This window comes from Rhinichthys klamathensis, unplaced genomic scaffold, assembly GCF_029890125.1.
Source record: "Rhinichthys klamathensis goyatoka isolate OS25496 unplaced genomic scaffold, OSU_Roscu_1.1 h1tg000375l_1, whole genome shotgun sequence".
Classification (NCBI taxonomy): domain Eukaryota; kingdom Metazoa; phylum Chordata; class Actinopteri; order Cypriniformes; family Leuciscidae; genus Rhinichthys; species Rhinichthys klamathensis.
This window is the reverse complement of record NW_026606882.1, coordinates 127,571-152,167: the sequence shown is the minus strand read 5'-3', so window position 1 is coordinate 152,167 and position 24,597 is coordinate 127,571. Positions and strand designations below refer to the sequence as shown.

General features: G+C 37.8%; 1 protein-coding gene across 2 annotated transcripts in view; it reads left to right on the top strand.

Moving 5' to 3' along the window:
• Positions 1–24,597, top strand: part of mcf2a (MCF.2 cell line derived transforming sequence a) — a 28,479-nt gene extending 3,882 nt beyond the window's left edge. The window contains exons 2-30 of one of the 2 annotated variants that reach the window (XM_056233661.1): positions 1,848–1,916; positions 2,102–2,216; positions 2,555–2,645; positions 5,209–5,328; positions 5,419–5,535; positions 5,617–5,766; positions 6,850–6,971; positions 7,082–7,196; positions 8,219–8,338; positions 8,418–8,609; positions 9,400–9,591; positions 10,262–10,433; positions 11,556–11,638; positions 12,308–12,390; positions 12,468–12,534; positions 12,659–12,774; positions 14,491–14,560; positions 14,668–14,760; positions 14,849–14,941; positions 16,098–16,223; positions 16,297–16,518; positions 16,749–16,841; positions 17,244–17,322; positions 17,410–17,473; positions 19,211–19,311; positions 20,483–20,598; positions 20,687–20,799; positions 23,565–23,668; positions 23,772–24,597. In XM_056233661.1, the coding sequence (XP_056089636.1) occupies positions 1,848–1,916; positions 2,102–2,216; positions 2,555–2,645; positions 5,209–5,328; positions 5,419–5,535; positions 5,617–5,766; positions 6,850–6,971; positions 7,082–7,196; positions 8,219–8,338; positions 8,418–8,609; positions 9,400–9,591; positions 10,262–10,433; positions 11,556–11,638; positions 12,308–12,390; positions 12,468–12,534; positions 12,659–12,774; positions 14,491–14,560; positions 14,668–14,760; positions 14,849–14,941; positions 16,098–16,223; positions 16,297–16,518; positions 16,749–16,841; positions 17,244–17,322; positions 17,410–17,473; positions 19,211–19,311; positions 20,483–20,598; positions 20,687–20,799; positions 23,565–23,668; positions 23,772–23,812 (3,239 nt within the window). In that variant the 3' untranslated portion in view covers positions 23,813–24,597. Of the gene's footprint in view, positions 1–1,847; positions 1,917–2,101; positions 2,217–2,554; positions 2,646–3,350; positions 3,700–5,208; positions 5,329–5,418; positions 5,536–5,616; positions 5,767–6,849; positions 6,972–7,081; positions 7,197–8,218; positions 8,339–8,417; positions 8,610–9,399; positions 9,592–10,261; positions 10,434–11,555; positions 11,639–12,307; positions 12,391–12,467; positions 12,535–12,658; positions 12,775–14,490; positions 14,561–14,667; positions 14,761–14,848; positions 14,942–16,097; positions 16,224–16,296; positions 16,519–16,748; positions 16,842–17,243; positions 17,323–17,409; positions 17,474–19,210; positions 19,312–20,482; positions 20,599–20,686; positions 20,800–23,564; positions 23,669–23,771 lie in introns of those variants that run through there. The other variant, XM_056233662.1, reaches the window with a different exon arrangement.

Genomic DNA, 24,597 nt, shown 5'->3' with positions numbered 1-24,597 from the left:
CGCTTTAAATGCGTGAGCTCTTTAAAGTAGGATGGATTCTGATTGGCTGTCGATGTTTTTATCGTTCAGCTGGAAAAAAATCATTCTGAAAGTGATTCCCACGATATTGTTTCTCTGTGCTGTGTTATTTTTGTAGTTGTGGTGTGGACTCCTATTCTTTTATTTTTAGAACGATTTTTAGAACTATATGTTATAGTTATGGTGTTAATGGGGCCTTTAGACATGCTCACATCACATGGACGGAACCAGGATGTGTTTATTTTGCACAGACTGGATGAAATCTCTTGAACACACCCTCAAAGGAGTGTAAGGTGTGGTTTTATATCTATGTTGTTTTAGAAGGGCGATGCTGCCTAAAGTTAACAGTGTCAGGCCAGTGCTGGGGTTTCTTATAAAGCCTGAATTCACATGAAGAACAAACAGGGAACGATGAGCAAATACTCCAGTTATTAGTGCCTTAACAGACTCAATGAAAAATAGGAAATGTCTAAATATATTCATTTAATTAATGATTTTAATTATTCATCTGTTCACAGACCTTAAACTCTATTTTTTTTAAACTCTATTTTTATCATTGCATAGTTTAGTCTAGTTTAAATACATCTCACTAAAATGGACTAAAATTATTTATTTATCTATCTTGCTCAAAAGTCTCATTAATTTCTATATTGAGGTGTGTATACATACTGTATGCAGTATTTAATGTTTTAAACTATCGAAACTGTCTCGAGTGCTATTAAATATTCTGTCGGGACTTCATCTACATTCATCTCTGCCCCAGCAACATTGTACCTGTTGGAAACTCATTAAACTTTAACGTCAGCATTCATTTTTTATTATAATAGGTTAGTAGTTATACAGCTAGCACGTTACATGTTTGTTAGCATTCTGCTAGACATGACCCTATATTTAAGAACAATAGCATGTTTAACCACCCCACACCCTTAAACCAATGCACTTACACAAACACACACACATTTCTTCTCTTCTCTAGTTTCCTTACAGTTGCTGCAATTTCTTTTAGAAACAAACTTTGTTATATTGTTTTCATGTTATCACTGTGAAGCGCTTTGATACAATCTGTATTGTAAAAAGCGCTATATAAATAAAGGTGACTTGACTTGACTTGTCAAATAAACCTGGCATTGTATATTATATTTACAATATATGTTTGGCTCCTTGATGAATTGCTTTGTTCCTCTTGCAAGTTGATTTGGGAAAAAAGCGTCTGAATACATAAATGTAATCGTGTGTGTGTTTTTATTTTAATCCATCATGGTTATAGTATAGAATGTGTGGAGCCTTATAGTAGGAAAAAGAAGCTTGATTTCTATGTAACTTGATAAAGACCTGAAATAATCAATCTCCTCTACAGCGTATTGCGTTTCCCCTTGCGGAATTCATTTGTTTTTGTTTGCTGCAGACACAGGAAGTGAGTTGATGGTGAAGTCACTGGAGACAGTGTTGGTGTATGTGTAATTTGAACACATCCTCTATTGTCAACCTCCACTTTCAGTGTATTGTAGCATGAGACGAGGCTCAGAGGAAACCGAACCACCGTCTATGGCTTCAGTCCATCCTGATAGTTCTGCAGGCATGAATGCTTAAGACTCATTCCCACTTACTACTAATTTTGTCAATATTACTGAGGAATCCATTAACAGATAATAACTTTTGCATTTTATATAGCACTGTGAATTACAGCTGTACTTTGTACATATGACCACTGGGTGGTGCTGCTCCTCAAATTTCACATAACTGACAAAGCCACACAAACTCACAGGAACATGACCTAAAGCTTGCTGCTGAGTTATTTATGTGTGTGATTTATATGTGTGTCTCCTCAGAGGTCACAGTGCCTGTGAGTCTGCAGGAAGTGGCAGGCTACATTGAAAAACAAGTGGCCTATTTATCAGGTGGGGTTTTTGTTTTCTATTTTTTTGGAGATGTAAAGTAAATTATACATAATAGTGGACTAATAGCTTTTCTCATCATATCAAATAAACTTCATTAGGATGAGATGTTCTAGATGGGATACATTTCAGCTGCCACATAATTTGTCCTTGACTTAGTAATAATTTCATGTTTATTTGGATTCCAGGGGGATGTGGTGAGGATTCTAGTGTCATCATCACTCTCCCAGAATGCTCTGCTTTCAGTGACATTCCCGAAGAAGCCCTGGCCAAAGTTCTTTCATATCTCACACTGATCCCGAGGTCTGTGTCTAATATTTACAAGCCTCCCCATCTCACTGCATTGCAGTACAGCAAAAGTCCCTTATGTATTCTCCTCACATAAAGCCTTGCAAAAGCCCTTACACACATTGAGCTGTTCAAATAAACGTAATGCAGAACTGTTAGAGTTCTAAATATGCAGAGATCTATGAAGTCACATTATAGACACAATGCAGTCAGTACCTTAGGGTAAGAAAAAGTGTGTGTGTATATATATATTGCAATGCAATGCAAAATACATTATACATATTTACAATGCCATGTCAGTGTTCTTAACCAAGAAGTTTCTGTGATACCTGATGCATTTCACATGTTTTCAGAGCACGACAACCTGGTGTAAAATTTATCATCATTTTAGACCGAAGATTGGATACTTGGACCTCAATCAAAACAGCACTGGCAAGGATAGCGGTGAGAGATTACAATGTTTTATTTATAATATTTTTTTTATTGAAGCAAAATTACGAAGTGTCATTTAGAATGATCATTTTATTATTATTATTTTGTATTATAATTTATTATTTTAATTAGTTTATAATAATGCACCATATATGTATATATATATGCAGATTTCTTGTTACATCTGACATTGGTTGTTTGTAATGTGTTTCCTAATGCTTTCTAAAGGTGTGTTCAATGAATATTATAATGTATTATAGCCTAACTGTGGTTAAAATTATTCACGAGATCATACAATGCATTATAAGGTGCATTAAAAGCATAATTAGTGCATTAAAAATGCTTTGACCATTGATGTGTCTTTAGGATGCATTTTCTTTCTAAAAGTTCAAAATCTGTTATATTCTTGAATATAATGATCCTAACACATCATCATTTACTTTTAATTCAGAAAGTGAAAATAGTTGCAGCGTAGATGTTCAAGTCATTTGCACTGATTGCATTTGTATTGTAGTTTTGAAAAGCTTAATACAGCTAGGCAATAAATAAATGAGCATCATTGACCCTTATTTGTCCTCTGGGGATTGAATGCATCACGCGCCTGTACTTACTGCGCTCTGCTAAACTGCTCTTGTCGCTGTCCGCGGTCCTGAAGTGCATCAGCGAAGTTACAGTACAGTACAGTATGCTTACAGCACATTTCTCTGAGCTTTCGCCTGAATAAATAACTAAATGCGGCAGCTCTGACTGAAGTTTGATTTTAATAACAGCTTGCAGAACAGTGTGTGAAATCCGAGCTGGAAAATATGCATGAGTTAGCACAAACCATGCGCAGGTTTTTACATGATGACGCTCTTGAGGCGAGGGAGAGGTGAGGAGACCGCAGGAGAGACGGTGCTGCCACCCTCCCGACGCTGCGGCGATGAATCCTGCAGACCGTCCACTGCGCCGGGCACCGGGCTGCCACAGCAGGATGGGCGAGGTCTTAAAACATCCCCATAAAACATCGATAACTATGAGTGAGCGGAACTACAGGCGAGGACCCCCGAGGATCCGCCGCTCCACGGTAATGTGTCTGGAGTAGTTGCAGTAAAGAGTTGGACTGAAGTTTAGATGAGCTCAATGCGGCAGCGCGAGCTCATAGCGGTACACTGCGGCGCGACGGACGCCTTTAGCTTAGTCATTCGTCCTGGGTATATGCTAGCGAAGGCGTTATTTATTCATGTAACCTATAAAGATATGTAGGCTATTACTATGAATTTAAGCGAAATCCGAGTGAATATTGTCGCAGATGATGCTATTGTTTACAAATACGTAAGGACGAATCAATGTCAAGTGGTGTCCTTTCAGTGTGCTAAGATAAACTATCGCGACTTCCTGTTTCTGTTTGTCAAAGTAATAAATAAGGCTGGTTAGACCGATATGTTTCAAATACTTGTCATGCCATTCAGCTCGTGTCTTCTCTATAAGCTGTGTAGTTACAGTAGATGTCACTGAGAGCAGCTAAACAGACTGGTGATCTTATCATGTTAACTAGTTTTAGTGTTGTCTGATCAATTTGATTGACAGCTTGTTGATGTCTCTCCAGACTTATTGTCAGTTGTCTTTGTGACTGATGTGTGCTGTCTATGTCTCTACGGGACATGGAGTAACATCACATTCAATTCAATGAGTAATATTTGAACTTTAGAATTTGTACTTTGTATTGAGGTTATCATGTACTGTATATGTATCCCATATACAGTGGGGTCCAAAAGTCAGAGACCACATTGGAAATCTGGGATTTAAACCTGGAAATAGATAACAACAGAAAATACGAAGATTTAAAACAAAGAGGTGTTATGATTTAAAGTGATTTAGAAATATGATTCCGCGCCATTTCAATCAGATACTTAAATTTGTGACATTTGATCATGTGAACTCATTTTTACAGATGTTCTTAGAGCATAGTCTCACGGTGAAAAGTACAACTTGCACAATCGTACAGGCCAAATAATAAATGTTTGTAAGGAAATAGGAAAGGATTGATATAAGTGCTTTGAAATAAGTACACGTTTCGCATGTCTACTTTGAACTCCAAATGGTGAAAATTACATTGTAACCATATTTATTTATTTATTTATTTATTTTTAATGCAATGGGAGACTTGCTGAGGCTAATTTCATAGCTAGCATTTGTACTAACTTTATTTGGCCATGGAGATGATTGTGCTGGAAAGAATTTAAATTAATAGTGCATAAATAATTGAAATGGTTTATACATATTTCATTCTTTGTTTATCATAGTTTTAAACATGTAAAACATGTTTTTAATAGATTTTATTTTAACATTGAGTCTGGGATGAGGGTAAAACAATAAAATCTAACCATTAAAGGCAATTGAAAAATAGTAAAAGTAAACAATGAATGGAGGGAAAAAGTTTCCATGGAAGTCAGCATTCCTTAAACATGTTAATATCCTTTTCTGTTTTCTTATATCCCTCATGTTTTAAAGGTTAAGCATGCCTTTATCCGTCTCTTTAAGGTGGTCTGTCCTTGTGTGTCTGCCAGGCTGATTTCATCTCTCTCTGTTTTAGGCCTCATTCCCTGGAAACCTTCACCTGGTGTTGGTGCTGAGACCGACCAGCTTCTTCCAGCGTACCGTCACAGATCTCGGCTTCCGCTTTAGTCAAGAGGACTTCATGCTCAAAATGCCAGTATGACTTACTGCAACCTCAATTCTTTGTAATTTTACAGTCTTTGCGAACTGCAGCACCACCCTGACCCCACGTGTGTCTGTCATTAAGGTGGTGATGCTCAGCTCGGTCACAGATCTGCTGCGGTACATTGATGAGAACCAGCTGACCTCAGAGTTTGGAGGAACTCTTGACTACTGCCACAGCGACTGGATCGTCTTGAGAACAGTAAAGAACGATGCAATACATATATTAACTTAATACACAAAAATATCTTGTTAAACAAGGCAGTCTCTTTGCTCATTACAGGCCATTGAGAGTTTTGCGGTTTTGGTTAAAGACATTGCTCAGATGCTGCAGGCGTTTGGTACAGAGCTGGCTGAGACACAGTTATCAGAGGAGTGCAGTGCTATTGAGTTCCTCCTGATGTCACACACCGAGAAATACAGGAGACTTAAGGTACAGCTCAATGAAGCGCTTGCGTGTAGGGAATGCTCTCAACAACATCAAAAGCCATTTAGCCTAGCATGTACAGTATATGACTACTGTTCAAACAAAATCTCATCAAGGCTCCATTAGTAAAATAGTATAACAATTTAAAATATCTGTTTTTTTGTATTTTAATATGTTTTAAAATGTCATTTATTCCTGTGATGCAAAGCTGATTTTTCAGCATCATTACTCCAGTCTTCAGTGTCACATGTCACAATTCTTATTATCAATGTTGAAAACTGCTGTGCTGTTTAATATTGTTGTGAAAAGCTTGATATATTAGTTTTCTTTGAATAGAAAGTTCAAATGAACAGCATTTATTTGAAATAGAAGTCTTTTGTGACATTATATATGTCTTTACTGTCAGGTTTGATCAATTGAACGCATCCTTGCTGAATAAAAGTATTAATTTCTTTCAAAAATAATAATTTTACTGACCCCAAACTGTTGAACAGTAAGGTATAAAGTATAGTGTATATTCATTAAATAAATATATTTTTTTAATTGTCTAGTTTATTTTAAATGGTTCTGCGGTGAAAAAAAATATTATAAATATACAATTATGTTGCACCAGTCTCTAAATTATTATGAGGTTAATATGAGATTAGCATGCAAAATCATTATAAAAGAATTTGCAAAATGATAAAATGATTAGTAATAGTTTAGCATGTCAGAAATGGACAAATAAAACCTCAAGAAATAATGTACTGGGTATGTTAAAAGTGACCTAATACCTTTCGCAGCCTCTTTTTTGCATCAGATTAAACATGGTGTCTACCCTAACTTCGGTCCTTTGTTTATACCACTTGCTTTTGCCAAGGAAAACATCAAAAATATTTGATGTACCAGAGGGGAATAAATCATGATTAGGGTACACAGAACTTGAGAGCACAAAAGGTCTATTCCACCCCAGTCTGCAGTCACTTTTAGCTCCTGTCTAGTCTTTTCTTGTGTTTTTCCAGCCCCTCTGGGCTCTGGCTGTTGTTTTGTTCCACGATTTTGTGTTGTCAATAAAAGCAGTGTTGTTGTGGTTACTATTCATGGGTGAAGGATGCCATCAGATCTGTGATGAGGGAAGGGCGGCAGCTACTCACTAACCTGGAGACTTCAAGGAAGGAGGCGGACGCTGACACACGCTGGGACATGACACAGGACTGGGATACCATGCAGAGGTATAGAGTTTGATCCTCAAATAGTCTGCTTCACCAATACACACACGTTCATTTCCAAAATGATGTGAACTTTTTGAAGTTTCCTAACTTAGCTGTATGTGTTCCTGCAGGCTGCTGGCTCAGCTCACAGATATGGAGATGGCTTTTGATGGCTTCTTTGATAAGCACCACCTCAAACTGCAGCAGTATTTACAACTGCTGAGATATGAGCACAGTTTTCAGGAGGTGAACTAACTTTCTGTCCCTAACATCGAAAACGGCTTCTGATTGTTTTAGGCATGATCACAGTATACTGATATACAACCTTGGCTCACAAACAAATGCTTTATACAAAGCCAGTGTTGGCATTTGATCATGCAATGATTCTGATCATATTCACATCTTCTGGGTAATTTTGATCTGTCAAGGCAAGAGTTTGCATTTTATTCAAAGTGAATTTTTGATGACTTTTTTGACAAACCTTATATTTTTATAGTTTAGTTTTGGCATTGTATACCAGGACACTTGCTTAATATTTAATGCCTTGCAATCGAGTGCTGCAGTGATGGCATATTTTTGTAGGCCAACCCTGAAGTTAATATAACACTGGTGAAAATATTCAATAGTTTGTATTCACCACAAACCTTATTCCAGGCTTTTAACCAAAATCCCATAAAATATACAAAAAACATTGACTTCGGGACGATGGAACCAGAACTCGTTTTCGGGTTTTGTCTTATAAAATTACGTAATCCCCACAGCACTCTATAAACGGCTTGCTAATTTCGAATAAAATGGAGCAAAACTATAGTAAACAGTACCTGAGAGTGTTTATAGAGTATGACATGGCCAGGCAACGAGTAAATCTGAAATAATATATTGTATATAATGTATGAGGAAAGAATTCACAAAATCACTTTGTTCCACTGAATTCAGCATGGTGATGTATTCAACCAATGCTGTGTCATGCAAAAATAAATATAAATAAATACAAAAAATTCTAAAATGCTGATTATTATAATAGTAAAACTGCATTATATTGATTATTTAGTTACAAATTATGGAATGTTGCCCTGCTTTTCAATTCTTTTCTACACCCCTGCAACAAACACAAGCAATTTATCTTACAAGATCCACAAATAGTAGCAGTACTGCATTACCTAATTTCAAGAGTAAAAGTAAAGAAAAGAGAGATTGATCATTTTTTCCTCCTGTGATAATAGAAAGAGTCGTTGAAGGTATGTTAACTAATTTTCTCTTTCTGTCAGATGGAGTGCTCTTTAGAGAAATTAAGAGCACAGGAAAGGAAGATAAGTGTCACAGGAGAATCCCTGTCCCAAACAGAGCAGGCCGTCAGAGAGTTGGACAATCTGGAAAAACGTGCGCAGGTAGCTGCATCATGCCACCCTGTTCATGTTGTACATGCAGTCACAAATATACTGTTTCTGACAGCAGTGTGTGTTTTAGGAGGAGATGAGTCGTGCTCAGGTTCTTATTCTGCACGGGCATCAGCTGGCTGCTGGGCACCACTATGCCATGGCTCTGATTGTCCAGCGCTGTAATGAACTCAGACATCAGTGTGACACCCTGACCTCTGCCCTCAGTACTAAAAGCAACTCACTGACACAAGCACTGACCCTACTGCGTCGCCTCCAAGAGGTGGGATAACACATTCCCTCTTTATTTTTTACAGTAACTCATTTACTGTTATAAAAAAAAGAATTGTGTCATTAAGATTTTTTAAATCATTTTGAAAGAAGTCTTTTATGCTCAATTGTGTCTGCATTTATTTGATCAAAAATCAAGTAATATCAGTAAATAATATTGTGAAATATTATTACAATTGAAAATGACAGCTTTCTGTTTTAATATATTTTTAAATGTAATTTATTTCTGTGATGGCAAAGCTGAATTTTCAGCATCATTACTCCAGTCTTCAGTGTCACATGATTCTTATTATATCAATGTTATAAAGAGATGTGCTCCTTAACATTTTTGTGTAAACTCTGATACATTATTTATTTATTTGGAAAAGAAATCTTTTGTGAGACAAATGTCTTTGCTGTCACTTTTAATCAATTGAATGTGTCCTTGCCTAATAAAGGTCAGTTCACAACAAGGATGATTATTGTAATGATAAAGATATCATTTTAAATATTGTTCTGAACCAAAACATTTTTGTAGCAATGCCATAGGAGAACAATTTTGGGTTCCCCAAATAACCTTTCAGTGAACAGTTCTTAAAATAGCCATTTTTTTTCTTAGTGTGAAGAACATTCTAATAATCTAAAGAGCTTTTATCCACAATAAAGAACATTTCCAAACATGTTAAAGGTTCTTCATGGAACCATAAATGCCAATAAAGAACCTTTATTTTTAAGGGTGTATATATTTGACAATATTCCAGTGTCTTGATCTTTATGGTTTTGTAATATCTTTTGTTCTGCAGGCTCAGCAGTGGTGTGATGATGGCGCTTATCTCTTGGCCAATCAGCAGGTGGATAAATTCCAGTCTAAAGAGGGTGCACAGACAGCTCTTCGAGATATCGAGAAGTTCCAGGAGGCGGCACCACCTCTCCTCGGTGCAGGCACGGATGTGCTCTTTCTGGAGAATGAATCTGTGCTCACTCCTTATATCCAGGTGAATACTGACAGACTACGAAAAGACAGTTTCAGCAGCTGTTTGATGTAAATTCCTACAGACAGTAGTTACAGAAATGTACATTTTAGCTTTTGATGGAAGGTGAAATTTTTGATTTTTCAGTATTTGTCGTATTTATGACTGGTGTTCAGAATAACAATTGATCAATATGCTTCTCTCAATGGCTAATTCCTAAAATTAGATTTTTGTAACTTCTCAGTCTTGAATATTTAGCCGCTTTTCCTCCCTTGGGCTGAGCGGTTCTAAGAACGGCAAGGAACAGTTCCAGATATATTATTAGAAACTATAATAATGCTGTTCCAGATATAGATTACAAACTGTTCTCGGCCCGCAATTCTCAGCCTGGTTGGCTGATAGAGTGTGTGTGTGTGTGTGTGTAGTGACATCGCCACTCAGGATTGGTTACTTGTCTGTTGCCTGGCTGCCAGTTTCTCAGTAGCTGGCCAAGCGATTTCTTCTTGAGCAAAGTATCTGATCATCCTTCACAACGCGGTCGCTATTTACATCTTATACGTCTGTAAACTCTTGCATTACCAAGGCAATGACTGATGTATTTGTTTTGGCCCGATGGTGTTAAAGCGGCTTTTGGCTACATTCTAGGCAGTATATAAATGTAAATGCCTAATTATGTGTGTCTGTGCTGTTTCAGGCTCATATAGAGAAGACGTTTCAAAAGCATAGCTCTGTGCAGGCTCTAATTCAGTCCAGACAGAACTGCCTGAGGAAACTGGCACACAAACACGTCCGGCCAATTCAACTGGTGGCCCCTCGACCAGAGAACCTACCACGCTCAAAATCCCCCCTCTTCTCCCCCAAACATGGTATGTGCCGGTACAAGACCTTGAAAAGACTATTTTTATAATAAATACTTTGATTTAGGTCCACTTATCCTCAATATGTTTTCAGCCATGAGTTCTCACAATCTTATAAATAGTTAATCCTTCTTCTCAAGACTCTGCATTACATGTTTCATATCTGAGAGATGAAGCTAGACAGCAGCCAAGTAACCTACTACACAGCTGCTTCTTCTTACTAATAAATCCCTGCGGATAATGCAGACTTCCTGGGAAGTTGTGAAATAGGGTGTATTTTCAATTCACATTAAAGCTCTTTTGATCATTTTTAACTCCAGGGAGACACAACAAAGTTTTTTTTATGACCTACAGTCAAATTAATGCCTTTGTGTAAATTAGGAAGGATAACTTTTTGTTTACCCCAGAATGCAAAAATGACATTTTATTCATTCCGATTGGTCAATAGAGGTCAAATCTCAGCTGTCAGATCTTTTTGTGTAATGACCATTAAACTGTATACGTCATTAGTGACCATGGCGGCTTCTAAATATGTTCGCTAACCAGTCCTGAGAAAAAGTAAGTTGGATTGCAGAATAATAATATATTTTAGATCAAAATTATGAATGAGTTAATTGTGAAGGAGATGATAAAGGAGAGAGATTTCTGGCACTCAGTATTCTTGAGAGAGCTGAGGCACTTTAAGATGAAGAGATCAAGGGAAGAAGCGATAGAGATGTGCAGAGCTCACCTGATACACAGTGATCTTCAGCACAGCTGGATAACAGCCCATCAAAAGTGATCTGACTGGAAAGCAATGTAAAGATGGATCTGTAGCTGAAACAATAGTTTTAGGGTGGATTTTACTCACTTACACATAAACTGGTGCTGTCTTCTGAATGACTTCCAAAGTCAGATCTGACTGATATTGGAAATATTTATTGTGTTATGTCCAGTGCTGTCTGAATGTCTTTGTTGATATAAATTAATTGTTCATAGTGCTGTGGATGTTAATGTTTAGTGCTGCTATAGTCATTGGTCTATTTTAGTAATGCAACCTTTAAAAATGACTGATGCTTTTCTTGTAAATGTTTTTTTACATGTTAGTGTTGATTCTGTGTTGTATCCACCTGCTCTTCTTGTTTAAAACAGACTTTAATTCCAGTTTAAAGTTCACCTTTGACCTTCCACTGCCAGGCAAAAGAACATCAAGGAAAAGCCCAAACTGCAGGAAGGTAAACAGTACTTTTTCATTTGGTCTTTACAAATGCATTTGCAAGGTTATTTTACTACCAATGGTCCGAATTTACTACCAATGTCATAATACAATATATGGATGTTTCTTCAACTGTAGAAAATAAACTCTCTCACTAGTTTAATGTTTGTTTGTCCAATCACAGTAGAATTCTTTCATTTTGGTCTGAAACTCATTTCCGTCACATCTTAAATAATTTTTTGTATTATTGTGATTTATTGTAAGGCTCTGTAGTGGAAATTATGGTGACATTTTAAACTTTTGCTTTGTTTAGGATAATTTCATTGCTTGTATCCTAAATACATTTACAAATCACAATTAAATCACACAATTGACAATCGTTTAAACGTTAAAAATCTGAAAATGTGATTTAATTGTGATTTTTATTTGTATTTAGAAAACTTAAAAAGTAAATATATTTGTCAATTGTGAAATGTTCACTGAAATATACAGGAAGTGATGTAGATTTGACCGTTTGAATATGATCTTCATATAACTAAATGTGTTTTTTTTATTTTTTTATGTATTTCGGTTGTCATATAGAAAAAAAGTTGATAAAGATCAGAAAAGATAGAAACGACACGTGCAGTATGTGTGGTTTGATTAAATTAACATCAGGAAATCATTTAGTGTTTTTTGTGCGAGTCAGATTGAGGTGATTCATGATTATCAGATGGCCAGCCCTCTCCCCTACAGTATAGATGGAGAAGACAGCACTGACCTGCTCAAACGGTGAGTCTGCTGTCTGACACGGTCTGTTTAAATGACACTGACGTGTCTGATGACCCTGTGAATGTGTGTGACTCCAGACATGTGATGAAGGAGCTGATAGAGACCGAGAGGATCTATGTGGAGGAGCTGCTGGCGGTGCTCCTGGTAAGATGACTTTCATTCTTCTGATTGTGGCGCTGAAAATAGAGTTTAAAGTTACTGTATGAGGTGTTGATGCTGTGGATTTGTTTATGATCTCTCTCTCACTTTATTTGTCTGGATTTTGCAGGGCTACAGGGCTGAAATGGACAATCCGTCTCTTGCTTTGGTCCTGCCAACAAGTCTTCGCAACAAGAGAGATGTGCTGTTTGGAAACTTGCCTGATCTCTACAATTTCCACAGCAGGCAAGGCCACACACAGTCACACACACACAGAGAACTTCATAACGTTGCTAACGGCAGGAGCAAAATGTTAACAATAACTTCAGACAGAAATATGATTCTGTTTGCAGGGAGATAAAGCAAGTCAGACACAACTGCACACTCACAGTTTTGACTTCAAGACACCTTCATAAAACATCTTATTTTAAATAAAACTTATCGGTTTATGCAGCTGTGTTTGTCAGTGGCTTTGAAACCAGTCTTGCCTGCTGGGTCTTAATCCCCGGGTGAGGCAAATTGCCAAATTGGTTGACTGCAGGAAGTCGTTTCGCCAATTAAAGCACTTTAATTACAGCTAAATGGCTGTTGGTCAAATAAGGATTTGATTAAGCCAATGAGAGCTCAGCTGGAAGGGAGCGCATCAGCAGAGCGGGGGCTCTGATAGACAGCTGTGACCCCTCACTGAGTGTCAGTCAGTATTATCTATTACTGAGACGGAAATAGGCATAGTGCGACTGGGGAACCGAAATAGTTGCTAAATTATTTATATGTACTAGATATTGCATAGTGCATATTTGTAGTGAATATTACATTGAATACATACTAATTGTAATTGCATACTATGCATTTGTGGTGTAAATTTGATTGAATACATATTAATTGTAGTGCATACTTAATGTAATGCACACTAGTTGTAGAACATATATGATTTGTACATGCATATCAGCACACAATACACATATATTGTATACAATACACATACACTACCTTTCAAAAGTTTGGAGTCAGTAAGATTATAAGGCTATACACAGCAAACATTTATTTCTTTATATTTCTTGCCTTGTTTTCCAGTAAAAACAAAACAAAAAAAAACTAAACATCCTTACAACAAAATAAATTTACTTAAGCTAAATCATTTTAAGATAAATACTTTTAGAGTTTTTAGCAAATATATTTTGAATTAAGTGTCTTTTATTTTTTTTTTGTCAGATTTATGTTTAAAACAAGAAAAGGCATTTTGTGGTTAGAAGCATACTAAGATATGAAAATATGTGGTTAAATTTTTTTTTTTGAATGGTCTAACCACAAAATGCTTTTTTCTAGTTTTAAACATAAATCTGACAAAAAAATAAAAGACTTAATTCAAAATATATTTACAAAAAACTCTAAAAGTATTTTTAAAAAAAACATTTTGTGGTTAGAAACACATACTAATAAGATACGAAAATATGTGGCTAAACATTTAAGAATATTTTAAAATGTATATGCTACCATTCAAAAAAAAAAATTAAGAAACTTTTAATGAAGTATCAAAAAATACTTTTATTCAGAGAGGATGCATTTAATTGATCAAACGTGACAGTAAAGACATGTATAATGTTGCAAATGATTTATTATTTTAAATAAATGCTTTTCAACTTTCTAATCATCAAAGAATCCTGACATCATTGAAAATAATAAGAAATGTTACTTGATCACCAAATCGGCATATTATCAGAATGATTTATGAAGGATCATGTGACACTAAACTTTTTTTGTATTTAAGCTTTGCCATCACAGGAATTATGTATACAATATCTAGTATGCATGCATAAATAATTTAGCAACTATTTTGTTTCCTTTTTTCCCAGTCACACTATGCCTCATTGCATGTCTGTAATAGATAAGACTGACTGACACTTAGTGAGGGGTGTATAAATAAATAAAAATACCTATATATATATGTCTTTTGTCTTCCAGTGTCTTCCTACAGGATTTGGAAAGTTGTCTAGAGAGTCCAGAGGCAGTAGGGGCATGTTTTCTGGAACGGGTGAGGAAGTTTAAAACACCATATGATGATAATTTGTGGTTAGTGTTCATGTCTTTACTAATTTTTTTACAAAACAGATCTAACATTAAATATCTGTCTATTTTCAGAAAGACCATTTCCATTTATATGAATGTTACTGTCAAAACAAGCCTCGATCTGAGTCCTTATGGAGGCAGTTCTCTGACTGTCCGTTCTTCCAGGTAATAAAAACCATCTCCATCTATAAACGCACTTGCAGCTCACTGGCATGCATCTAGAAAAATCTGAGATGTGTGCTTTGTGTTTCAGGAGTGCCAAAAGAAGCTGGAACATAAACTTGCTCTTGACTCATACCTGCTGAAACCAGTCCAGCGCCTTACGAAATATCAACTCCTATTAAAGGTGTGAACTTTAGCTGAATACAAATGTGTATTTTAGGATGCTTTCACACTACAGTACATATTTTGGTGCCAAGTCCGTTTGACTAGAACATTTTACACCTCAGTATGCTTGAAAAGGTTGTCTGGGATAAAGTTAATGTGAACTGCAATTGGTATCATATCATCCTGCAATCTTGTGTCTTTTGATTTTAGTCGACCAAGAAATACACTCACCAGCCACCTGTTCAACTGCTCAAGTTGTTTAGGCCTGAATTTAGCGTAAACAGTGTGAAAGCATGGATCCATGCTGCCTTGTACAGTGTCAATGGTTCAGGCTGCTGCTGTTGGTGTAATGGTGTGTGGAGGGTATTTTCTTGGCACACTTTGGGCCCCTTAGTACCAATTGAGCACCGTTTAAACACCCCAGCCTACCTGAGTATTGTTGCTGACCATGTCCATCTCTTTATGGGCACAGTGAACACATTTTCTGATGGCTACTTCCAGCAGGATAACACACCATGTCACAATTATACTAGTTTCTTGAACAATGAGTTCACTAAACTTAAATGGCATCCACAGTCACCAGATCTCAATCCAATAGAGAACATTTGGGATTTGATGGGACGGTAGATTCGCATCTTGGACGTGGATCCGACAAATGTGCAGCAAATGCATGATGCTTTCATATCAATATGGGCCAAAAAACTCTGGAATGTTTCCAGGACCTTGTTGAATCTATATCATGAAAAATGAAGGAGGTTTTGACTTACTAGGTGTACCTAATAAAGTAGCCAGTAGTGTGTAGTTTCTATGATGAAAGAATAAGGGTTATTATTGTTAGCTAAAACTATTAAAAACATTTCTGTTCATTGAAATAAAGTTGAAATAATATTAAATATAAACATTAGAAATATTTATTCTAATATTAGAATATTAGAAATGCTGCCTTAGCAATAAACTGAAATAACTTTAAGTTGAAGCACTAACCGTAAATAGTAAAAATAAACAAAACCTAAATAGCAATATTTTAAAGAAATAACAAAATGACTAGAGCACATAACGAAATTACACTATTATTAAACTAAAATTAACAAAAATAAAAGCTAAATCAATCAATACTAAAATAACAATAATTTTTGTCAATGAAGAAATCAGGAGTTGTTTGTGTCTGATAACAGGAGCTTCTGAAGTACAGCTCAGGCTGTGAGAGAGTTTCTGAACTGCAGGGGGCGCTAGCAGCCATGCTGGACCTGCTGAAGTCAGTCAATGACTCAATGCACCAGATTGCCATCACTGGATATGAGGTGACAGTTTTACCAACTTAAAGTGAGTGTCTGTGTGTGTCTCAATGTGTAGTTAACATGTTGTTTGTTGCAGGGCGATCTCAGCGATCTGGGCCGTGTGCTAATGCAGGGCTCCTTCAGTGTGTGGATTAGTCATAAGAAGGGTCCGACCCGCGTGAAGGAACTAGCCCGCTTCAAGCCCATGCAGCGACACCTGTTCCTGCATGAGCACGCACTGCTCTTCTGCAAGCGGCGGGAGGAACACGGAGAGAACGCTGACAAAACTCCCTCCTACAGCTTCAAGCACTGTCTTAAGGTATGGCACACTTCCTGCTGTGAGCACATATACAAACCCAGAAAGCCCTGGTGGCATCACATGTGCATGCATCGCTGTATATCAGCCGGTTTGTTCCTGACAACAGTCTTTCCTTGTTTTTAAAATGATGTTATACTGTATATCACAGGATGTCACAGGATATGAAATGTTTATACGGGATGTATCTATGTATCTGACTGTGAGTATAAAATGGTGTGTTTATGATGCAGATGAGTGCAGTAGGCATTACGGAGAACGTCAAAGGAGATGTGAAAAAGTTTGAGATCTGGTACAGTGGCAGAGAGGAAGTCTATGTGATACAGGTAAGAATGTTTGAATGCAATTGCAGTCTGAGCGATTCTTCTCAACTCATTTTCATAGAGGTTATTATTTCAATTCGAGCCGTCAAACCAAAATTTGCACTGTAACTGTTGTCCAAATGCAAAATAATGAAACCTAGATAACTACGTACACATTTATCAAGCTTCAAATAGAAACATGATTCACGGGCAATAGACCATTTCTAACCGCCCCCTTTTTCTTACATAATATTCAGAGATGAATGCTCAAACATACAGTATTATGTATTTGACTTTCTCATGTGTTACTCAAAAGTAAATACAAAAATGAGATCATAGCTCCAAACAAACTAAAAAAACGTATTATTTAATGGACTGGGATAATGATTACTATTATATACATAGATATGCAAAAACTTCCCATAGGCACCCACAGTGGAGGTGAAGATCGCCTGGCTGAACGAGATCAGAAAGATTCTGACCAACCAGCAGAAACAACTCAAAGGTTTCAACACATTTCCCATGATAAAATGTCACTGTTATTCCTCCACAAGTCCTCTGAGTAATCTGTCATTGTCTCTCATTGGTCCAGAGGAGTTGTGTCACTCTGCTGCAGTCTCAGAGCAGATGCAAATGTCTCCTCCCCTCTCCGTGAGGTAAGAATCCTCTAATGTGCAAAAACACTATCCCTGAGCCCCCCTCTCTAATCCCTCATATTCAACACTCACCAATCACTCTCTCTCCTTGACCCTTTGGCTTAGACCAGCTTTTTTGCTGCTTTTAGATCTCTTACATGACATTTCCTTCCCAGAATCCTGCCAATAGCTTTTATAGCACCATCCCTGCTTTTATAGCCCCTGCTTTAGCAATACACGTGTAAGCAGGGTCCAAAATGAACTTTTTTTGAATTATATGCAACTTTTGTGAATTGAGAAAGTTTACCTGCAATAAATATACAGGTCATAAAATTGTATTGTTTTACATTTCATATTTATATTACATTATATTACTCAAATTATATTTGATTTTATGTTTATTATATATGCTGTATATATGTTTGTATATATACACATTCAAAAGATTGGGGTCAGTAAGTTTTTTTGTTTAATTTATACTTTCAGCAAGGACACAATGTGACTAAACGTGAGAGTAAAGACATTTATAATGTAACATAAGTTTTCTATTTGAAATAAATGCTGTTCCTTTGAGTTTTCTATTAATTAAGGAATCCTGTACAACTTGTTTTCAACATTGATAATAAAAAGAAATGTTTCTTGTGTAGCAAACCAACATATTAGAATGATTTCTGAAGGATAATGTGACACTGAGAGGATTTTAAAACAGAAAAACAGAAAACAGTTCATACATGGATAGATGTTTTGTTTAGTAGATTTGAATCGCTCGTCACTAACATCAGTGAAGGTCAGATTATTATCATTATTAAAATCTGAATTAAGTCATATAATGTTGGAGTTTCTAATAAGTAACTGGCCTACTGGTGAGTAGCTGTTTTATCCACTCACCATTGTCGCCAATGCTATTTTTAATCTTGTTATTTTTGGACCCTGTGTGTAAGCCTGACATATTTCTTGTATTTGCATATATGGAACCCATACACATTCAGGTTGTCTTATTTTATCAAATCCTATCCTAAGTAAAAGTGTATGAAAAAAAATATTTGTGATGATGATGATGGGGATGAAGCCGCTGTGTGTGGTTGCCTGTCCTCCCACAGGGCCGTGCGGCCTTCCCGTGGCGTTCTTAAGGGCTGCCTGCCCCGCCTGGACCTTGTGTCCCTGTCGGGGGGCGTGTGTGTGTGCCTTCGCGCTCGGAGCCCACGCCTCACTCGCCCCTCCCAGCGGCAGTGACGCTCAGTGGTAAAGCAGGCGGGATCTGTGCTCCGTCACATACAGGGCTTTAACCACCATCGCTGTCCCTTCCATACACGCCTAACCCCTCCGATCTCACCAGCAGTGCCCTGCTCATCAATATAACAGGCAGATGCTTTGCCAGCTCATCTCTGCATCTGTTTTGCATGACATGCAAACAAAAGAGAACACCAGAAGAGTTTAGTTTGACTCCATTGTTTTGGCTGTTGAACAACGCTTTGAAGACAGGCCTTTTTTAAGATCAAGACAGATATGCTAACAAGCTCAGCCTGTTGAGTCGTATCTCATTAAATCAAGAGCGTATCTCTTTATTTTCTCTCCATTTCCTTATCAGCACGTCTGTTATGAAAGAGTCATGAAATTACTGCCATCTGTCCATATCTGCCAGCTTCTTATATGGTTTGTGCTGAGCTGATGGCTGGTTTGGCTCCTGTTTCATGTATAAGAGATGGTGTATGTGTGAATAATTGTTTATTTACTTCATGCTCTGATCTTGTACCACAGCAAACAGCAAAGAGCGTCAGTCAGCTCAGAGGGGACTGAGTCAGGCCACAGCAGTCCAGACCCATTCAGCTGCTCTAGCCAGCACCAGCGCAACAGACGCAGTGAGTATTACACACTTAAACACATACACAGGGTTAGTTCACCCAAAAATGACAATTATCCCATCATTTATTCACCCTCAAGCCATCCTAGGTGTATATGATTTTCTTCTTTCAGTCAAATACAATCTTGCTCTTCCAAGCTTTATAATGGAAATGAATGGTACCTTAGAGTTTGACATAGGTGTAGGTGTAGCTAAGCTAAGGTGAGAGTAGACGCCTCTCGCGGTTCAAAAAAATAGGGCTGGGCAACAAACTCAAGCTCTTCGACATTTCTCTTTAAAAATTCTTGTTTTACACTTCTCATTTGTGACCGGTGTTTTGTTTTTCTCGATCCTCTGTGCTTCTGTGTTCGTCAATACGTCATGCGTCGGGTCAGAGGTCACTCTTCTGCCGGAACTAGACTCGCGTACGGCCGTTACTGGAAGCCAGTGAGTCTAGTCTATAAAGTTATGAATATGGATATTTTTCTTACAAAAATGCATCGCTTCACTTCAGAAGGCCTTTATTAATCCCCAGGAGCCTTATGGATTACTTTTATGATAGATGGATGCATTTGTTTGGGCTTCAAAATCTAAGGTACCATTCACTCCCATTATAAAGCTTGGAAGAGCCAGGATATTTTTTAATATAACTCCGATTGTGTTTGGCTGAAAGAAGAAAGTCATATACACCTAGGATGGCTTGAGGGTGAATTATGGGATAATTTTCATTTTTGGGTGAACTAACCCTTTAAGTGTGCTGTTTAAGTATACAATGCAGACATGAATGTGTTAGGCCAACACAGTGCAAGTGTATTCTTATTGTACAAACTTAATTGTAAGTACTTACCAACATATACTTATAAACACTTAAAAAAAACATACTTATAAACGCTTATAAAACGTATACTTATAAACACTTTCAAAGCAGCACTGTTTAAGCTGATCCTAGACATCAGTGTAAAACCTTTATCCCCATCACCACAAACTTCAAGCCAAATCTCAAAGCCACACACAAACAGTAAACATGATGGAGCATGTGATTTCTCCACCCACATACATGATCTCTAAGCTGGCGCAGGCTGTCAGCATCAGTTGAGTTAATCGGACGCTGTATATTGAATTTTGAATGTGTTTCATGAATCAGAATGCAAGGGTTTACACTGAAGCATGGATGCGGTGTGTTTGTGTAGGCTGGCCGGGTGCACCTTATTTTGTAGATATCTGTGAAGGTCTGGAGGACTGGAGTGGAGCAAACAGCCTCTCTAACCCGTCTGACACTGAGGAGGAGGACGCCGCCGCCCATCTGGTGAGACATCCCACACTCACTTATTTCAGATGTGGTAACTCGTGTAGGTTGACGCACGTTTTTTTTATAGCCTTAACTTTTGTTTTAGGTTCCAGGCAGATATAGGGCCTTTGTCGACTGGAGGAAAACCGGGCTGGATAACTTGATCATTAAGTGTGGTGATATCATACAACTACAGCATGAGGAAAATGATGGCCAGTGGTGAGTGATGTGTGGGGAACATAAAGGGATATTGCCAATTGTCAAATGCCACTTAAAGGAATAGTTCATCGAAAAATTAAAGTTCTGTCATCTTCATGTCATTCCAAACCTGTTGAAAACAAAAGAAAAGATACTTTGAGAAATGCCTCAATGTTTGTTTGTCCATACAATGAAAATCAATAGTCACTGTTTGGTTCCTAACATTCATTAAAAGCATCATATTTTATGTCATACAGGTTTAAACAACATGAGGGTGAGTAATTATTGACAGAATTTTCATTTCAGGGTGAACTATCCATTTAAACTCAACAGAATCATAAAAAAAATAAAAAAAGTGTTTAAAGGGCACCTATTATGCCCCCTTTTTTACAAGATGTAAAATAAGTCTCTGATGTCCCCAGAGTGTGTATGTGAAGTTTTAGCTGAAAATACCCCTCCTATAATTTTTTACAGCATGTTAAAATTGCCACTTTTGGGGGGTGAGCAAAAAACGCGCCGTTTTTGTGTGCGTCCCATTTTAATCCAAATGAGCTGGTGCCTCTGGCCCCCTTTCAAGAAGAGGGCGGAGCTTCAAGAGCTCACGCTTCAGTGTCAGGACAATCTTATCTCACGGAATGAAAATGTCAGAACAGAAACTGTACTAGCAGTGTTCAGTTCGAACCAGAGTCGGACAATAATGCCTACAGAGAATATATGCTGCATGGAGATAGTTATAACTTATTTGTCATCTTGCTTTTATCCACTATTAGTACAAGCCTGTTGTAGCGGACCCCGTCCGTGTGATGGCCGAAAATGTACTGATGCGTTTATTGTACTTCACACAAAAGATGAAGCTTTTGTTTTAGTCCAGAAAATCACTGTAAGAGCCGAGTAAAACAGTACAAAAAGGGCGCATTAAAGTCTATCCATAAACTCTCTCTCTCCAATGCATTCAAATGACATACACAGCAAATTACACAAAACACTTGTTACAACTAACAGTAAACAAATCTACTGTCTTCATGCGGCTCTGATGTCGGGAGTAAATGACGACTACTATGTTCATTCTTACATTCAACAACAAAACACCTCAATCGCTTAGAAGACATTCTTGTCTACAGCTGCTCTGGCGTCAAAACAATGGCGGACTGTGTTTAGCTCACTCAGGGCGGGTCTACGCTTATACGGCAGTGTCAGTCAACAGTCGTGGGAGGGGCTTGTGCAAAAGTACGTCACATTGCCCAGAATCTGAAAGCGGATTGTTCTGAAACTCTGCTTATGATTTATGGGGATTAAAAAAAGCACTGGGTGGATTTTTATCATTAGGGTGGTTGTGTACACACACTGCCAACACACATTTATGTTCAAACACCATGTAAAAGGGAATTTTGCATAATAGGTGCCGCAGTGCAAAGCACTGCTACTTGGACGGAGTGATTAGCGCAACACCTGAAAAGCACCGTTGTCAACAAAACAACGGTGTATATATGTATATGGTTAGAAGTTGGCCGTCTCATGTGACCTTGTTATTTGTACACACTGTGACTATACAAATCACAACATATAAATAGGAAAATGTTGGCATTATGTTGTCACTTATTGGGAGCTGTAGGCTAGATGGAGCTGTTTACCTCCAGTCTTTGTGCTAAGCTAGGCTAGCGGTGGGTGCGTCAGACAGAGTTACGGCACGCACGGAGATGAGAAGGGTATGTATGGACTGATCTAACTCTGGAGGATACGGTGAATAAACTAAAGTCCCCAAAAGTCGGCGTGTGCCTTTAAATGTGAAGCATTGTGAGAAATGTAGTCCTATTATCATAGGCGTCATTTACGGGGGGGACGGGGGGGACATGTCCCCACCACTTTTTGCCAGGGTCGATATTGTCCCCACCACTTTTGAAACATCTCGCGTCACGGATGTATCAATACAAATAAAACATCTCCAGTTAACTAGCAGCATTCGTTTCATTCATTTGTTAAATAAGAGGCGATCTAGCGCTGAAATGTGTTGTCTTCACTCGGACGCGCGCTTCAATCCGTTGCGGAGATTCTATTCGTTCCAGAGAAATCACAATTCAAAATGCACACAAACGTGTCCCTGCTTCTCTGGGTTCTAATCCATCCGCACTCGTATAGTTTTTTTTCCCTCATCAAAACCGATAATGTTTATCAGTGATAAAGTATATCAAGATTCTTGATGATAAACATTATCGGTTTTGATGAGGGAAAAAAAAACTATACGAGTGCGGATTAGAACCCTCAACCTCCGACACGGTTGGCAAAAATTCTGCCACTGGACCATTACAATACATACGCAACGTATATATGTATTTATTCACCTAAAAATTCACGATACTAACAACATTATATTAGATTTCATTTTACGACCAATTAAATTTAAACCCAAAGTACCATCACATTTTTGGTCGGACATCATCACATCTTTGTATACATTTTTATTTATTTAAATCAGTAAGCTACAGGACATCGTCTTTCAAAACATGACCTGCGCGAAAGAGAAAAAAGAATGAATGCGTCATTGTACCCAGCACTTTTGAAAATGCCCTTCCGAATGCGTCTCTGTCCCCCCCACATTTCAAACCAAACTGACGCCCATGCCTATTATCAAAAATAACCATTTTAACAAGGGTTGGGCAAAGGGTTTATTGCAAAATTCAGAATTAAAGAATTAGATTCCTTTCAAAGACACAAAAAAACTGCAGTTATATTAATTTCAATTTATTTGAGTTCAACTTCCTAACATTCAAACATTTGAACTGTCACAGGCTGGTGAAAAATCTGAGTCGCAGACAAGAAGGCCGTATCCCTACTGCCAACTTGCAGGGCATTCTGGGAGACTGCATCAAGAATCACTCCAACCGGCTTGGAGGTGAGAGTCTATTTGGACATCTGCTGCCCGTTTAGTGTAGTTCCCTGAAGAGACGAAAGCTTCCTTGTTGCATATGATCCATGCTGCCCTATCTTCTCTGCAGATCCAGGGAATCGTAAAGCGCGGAAGCTCAGCTCACCGTGAAAAAATCATCTAGTGCTATATCGGACCTTCACATTCACACTTGGTAGCTCATATTGGACGTGACTACACGGATTCAGACTTGACCAGCAGGATTATATTCCAACGTTCTTGTTCTGATCGTCACTGCGATCAGACACTATTAAAATGCAAAATACATATTGGGGATTTTTACACCTTACCTTACGAGATCTGCACCATTTCAGAAAACCCAGAGAGCGCTCTTAAAGATCTGTCCTCTGCCTAAGCACTTCAGTCCTCCTGACTACGTGAAGCCTAGAACAATCTGACTATGGGATTGTCCCAGTAGACTTGACCGTTTTTTTAATGAATCAAGGCCCATCAAAACCTCCTCTTATCTGGCTTTGTGGCTGTCTTCACCCTTGAAAACATTGACCAATGAAAACATTGTGTTCGTAACGGACCTGGATTTTTAAACTCTGCGTATGTGCTGTTATTTATCGTGTACTGTTACTATTGTTGTATTTATCCTGTTTGAACAAACAGAGCTCTACCTGAGGGCTTTAATGCCAAATCATGCAGTGCCATAATGCCCGTTTCCCCACTTTTATTTAATCTAGTGCACTAGTTACCTCAAAAAAAAATATTTCAAAGCACTTTATTCAGGTCACACAAATTTGTGGTCTTTTGTGTCTCTCTACAGCTTTAAACCAGTCGAATTTTGCATGCCATCAATTCTTACCTCTCTTATTTAGTAAAATTATCTTGTCAGGTACAAAATGTACTCTGCCAGCTTGAAGACCTGGGGGCCGTCATGTAAAGTTGAC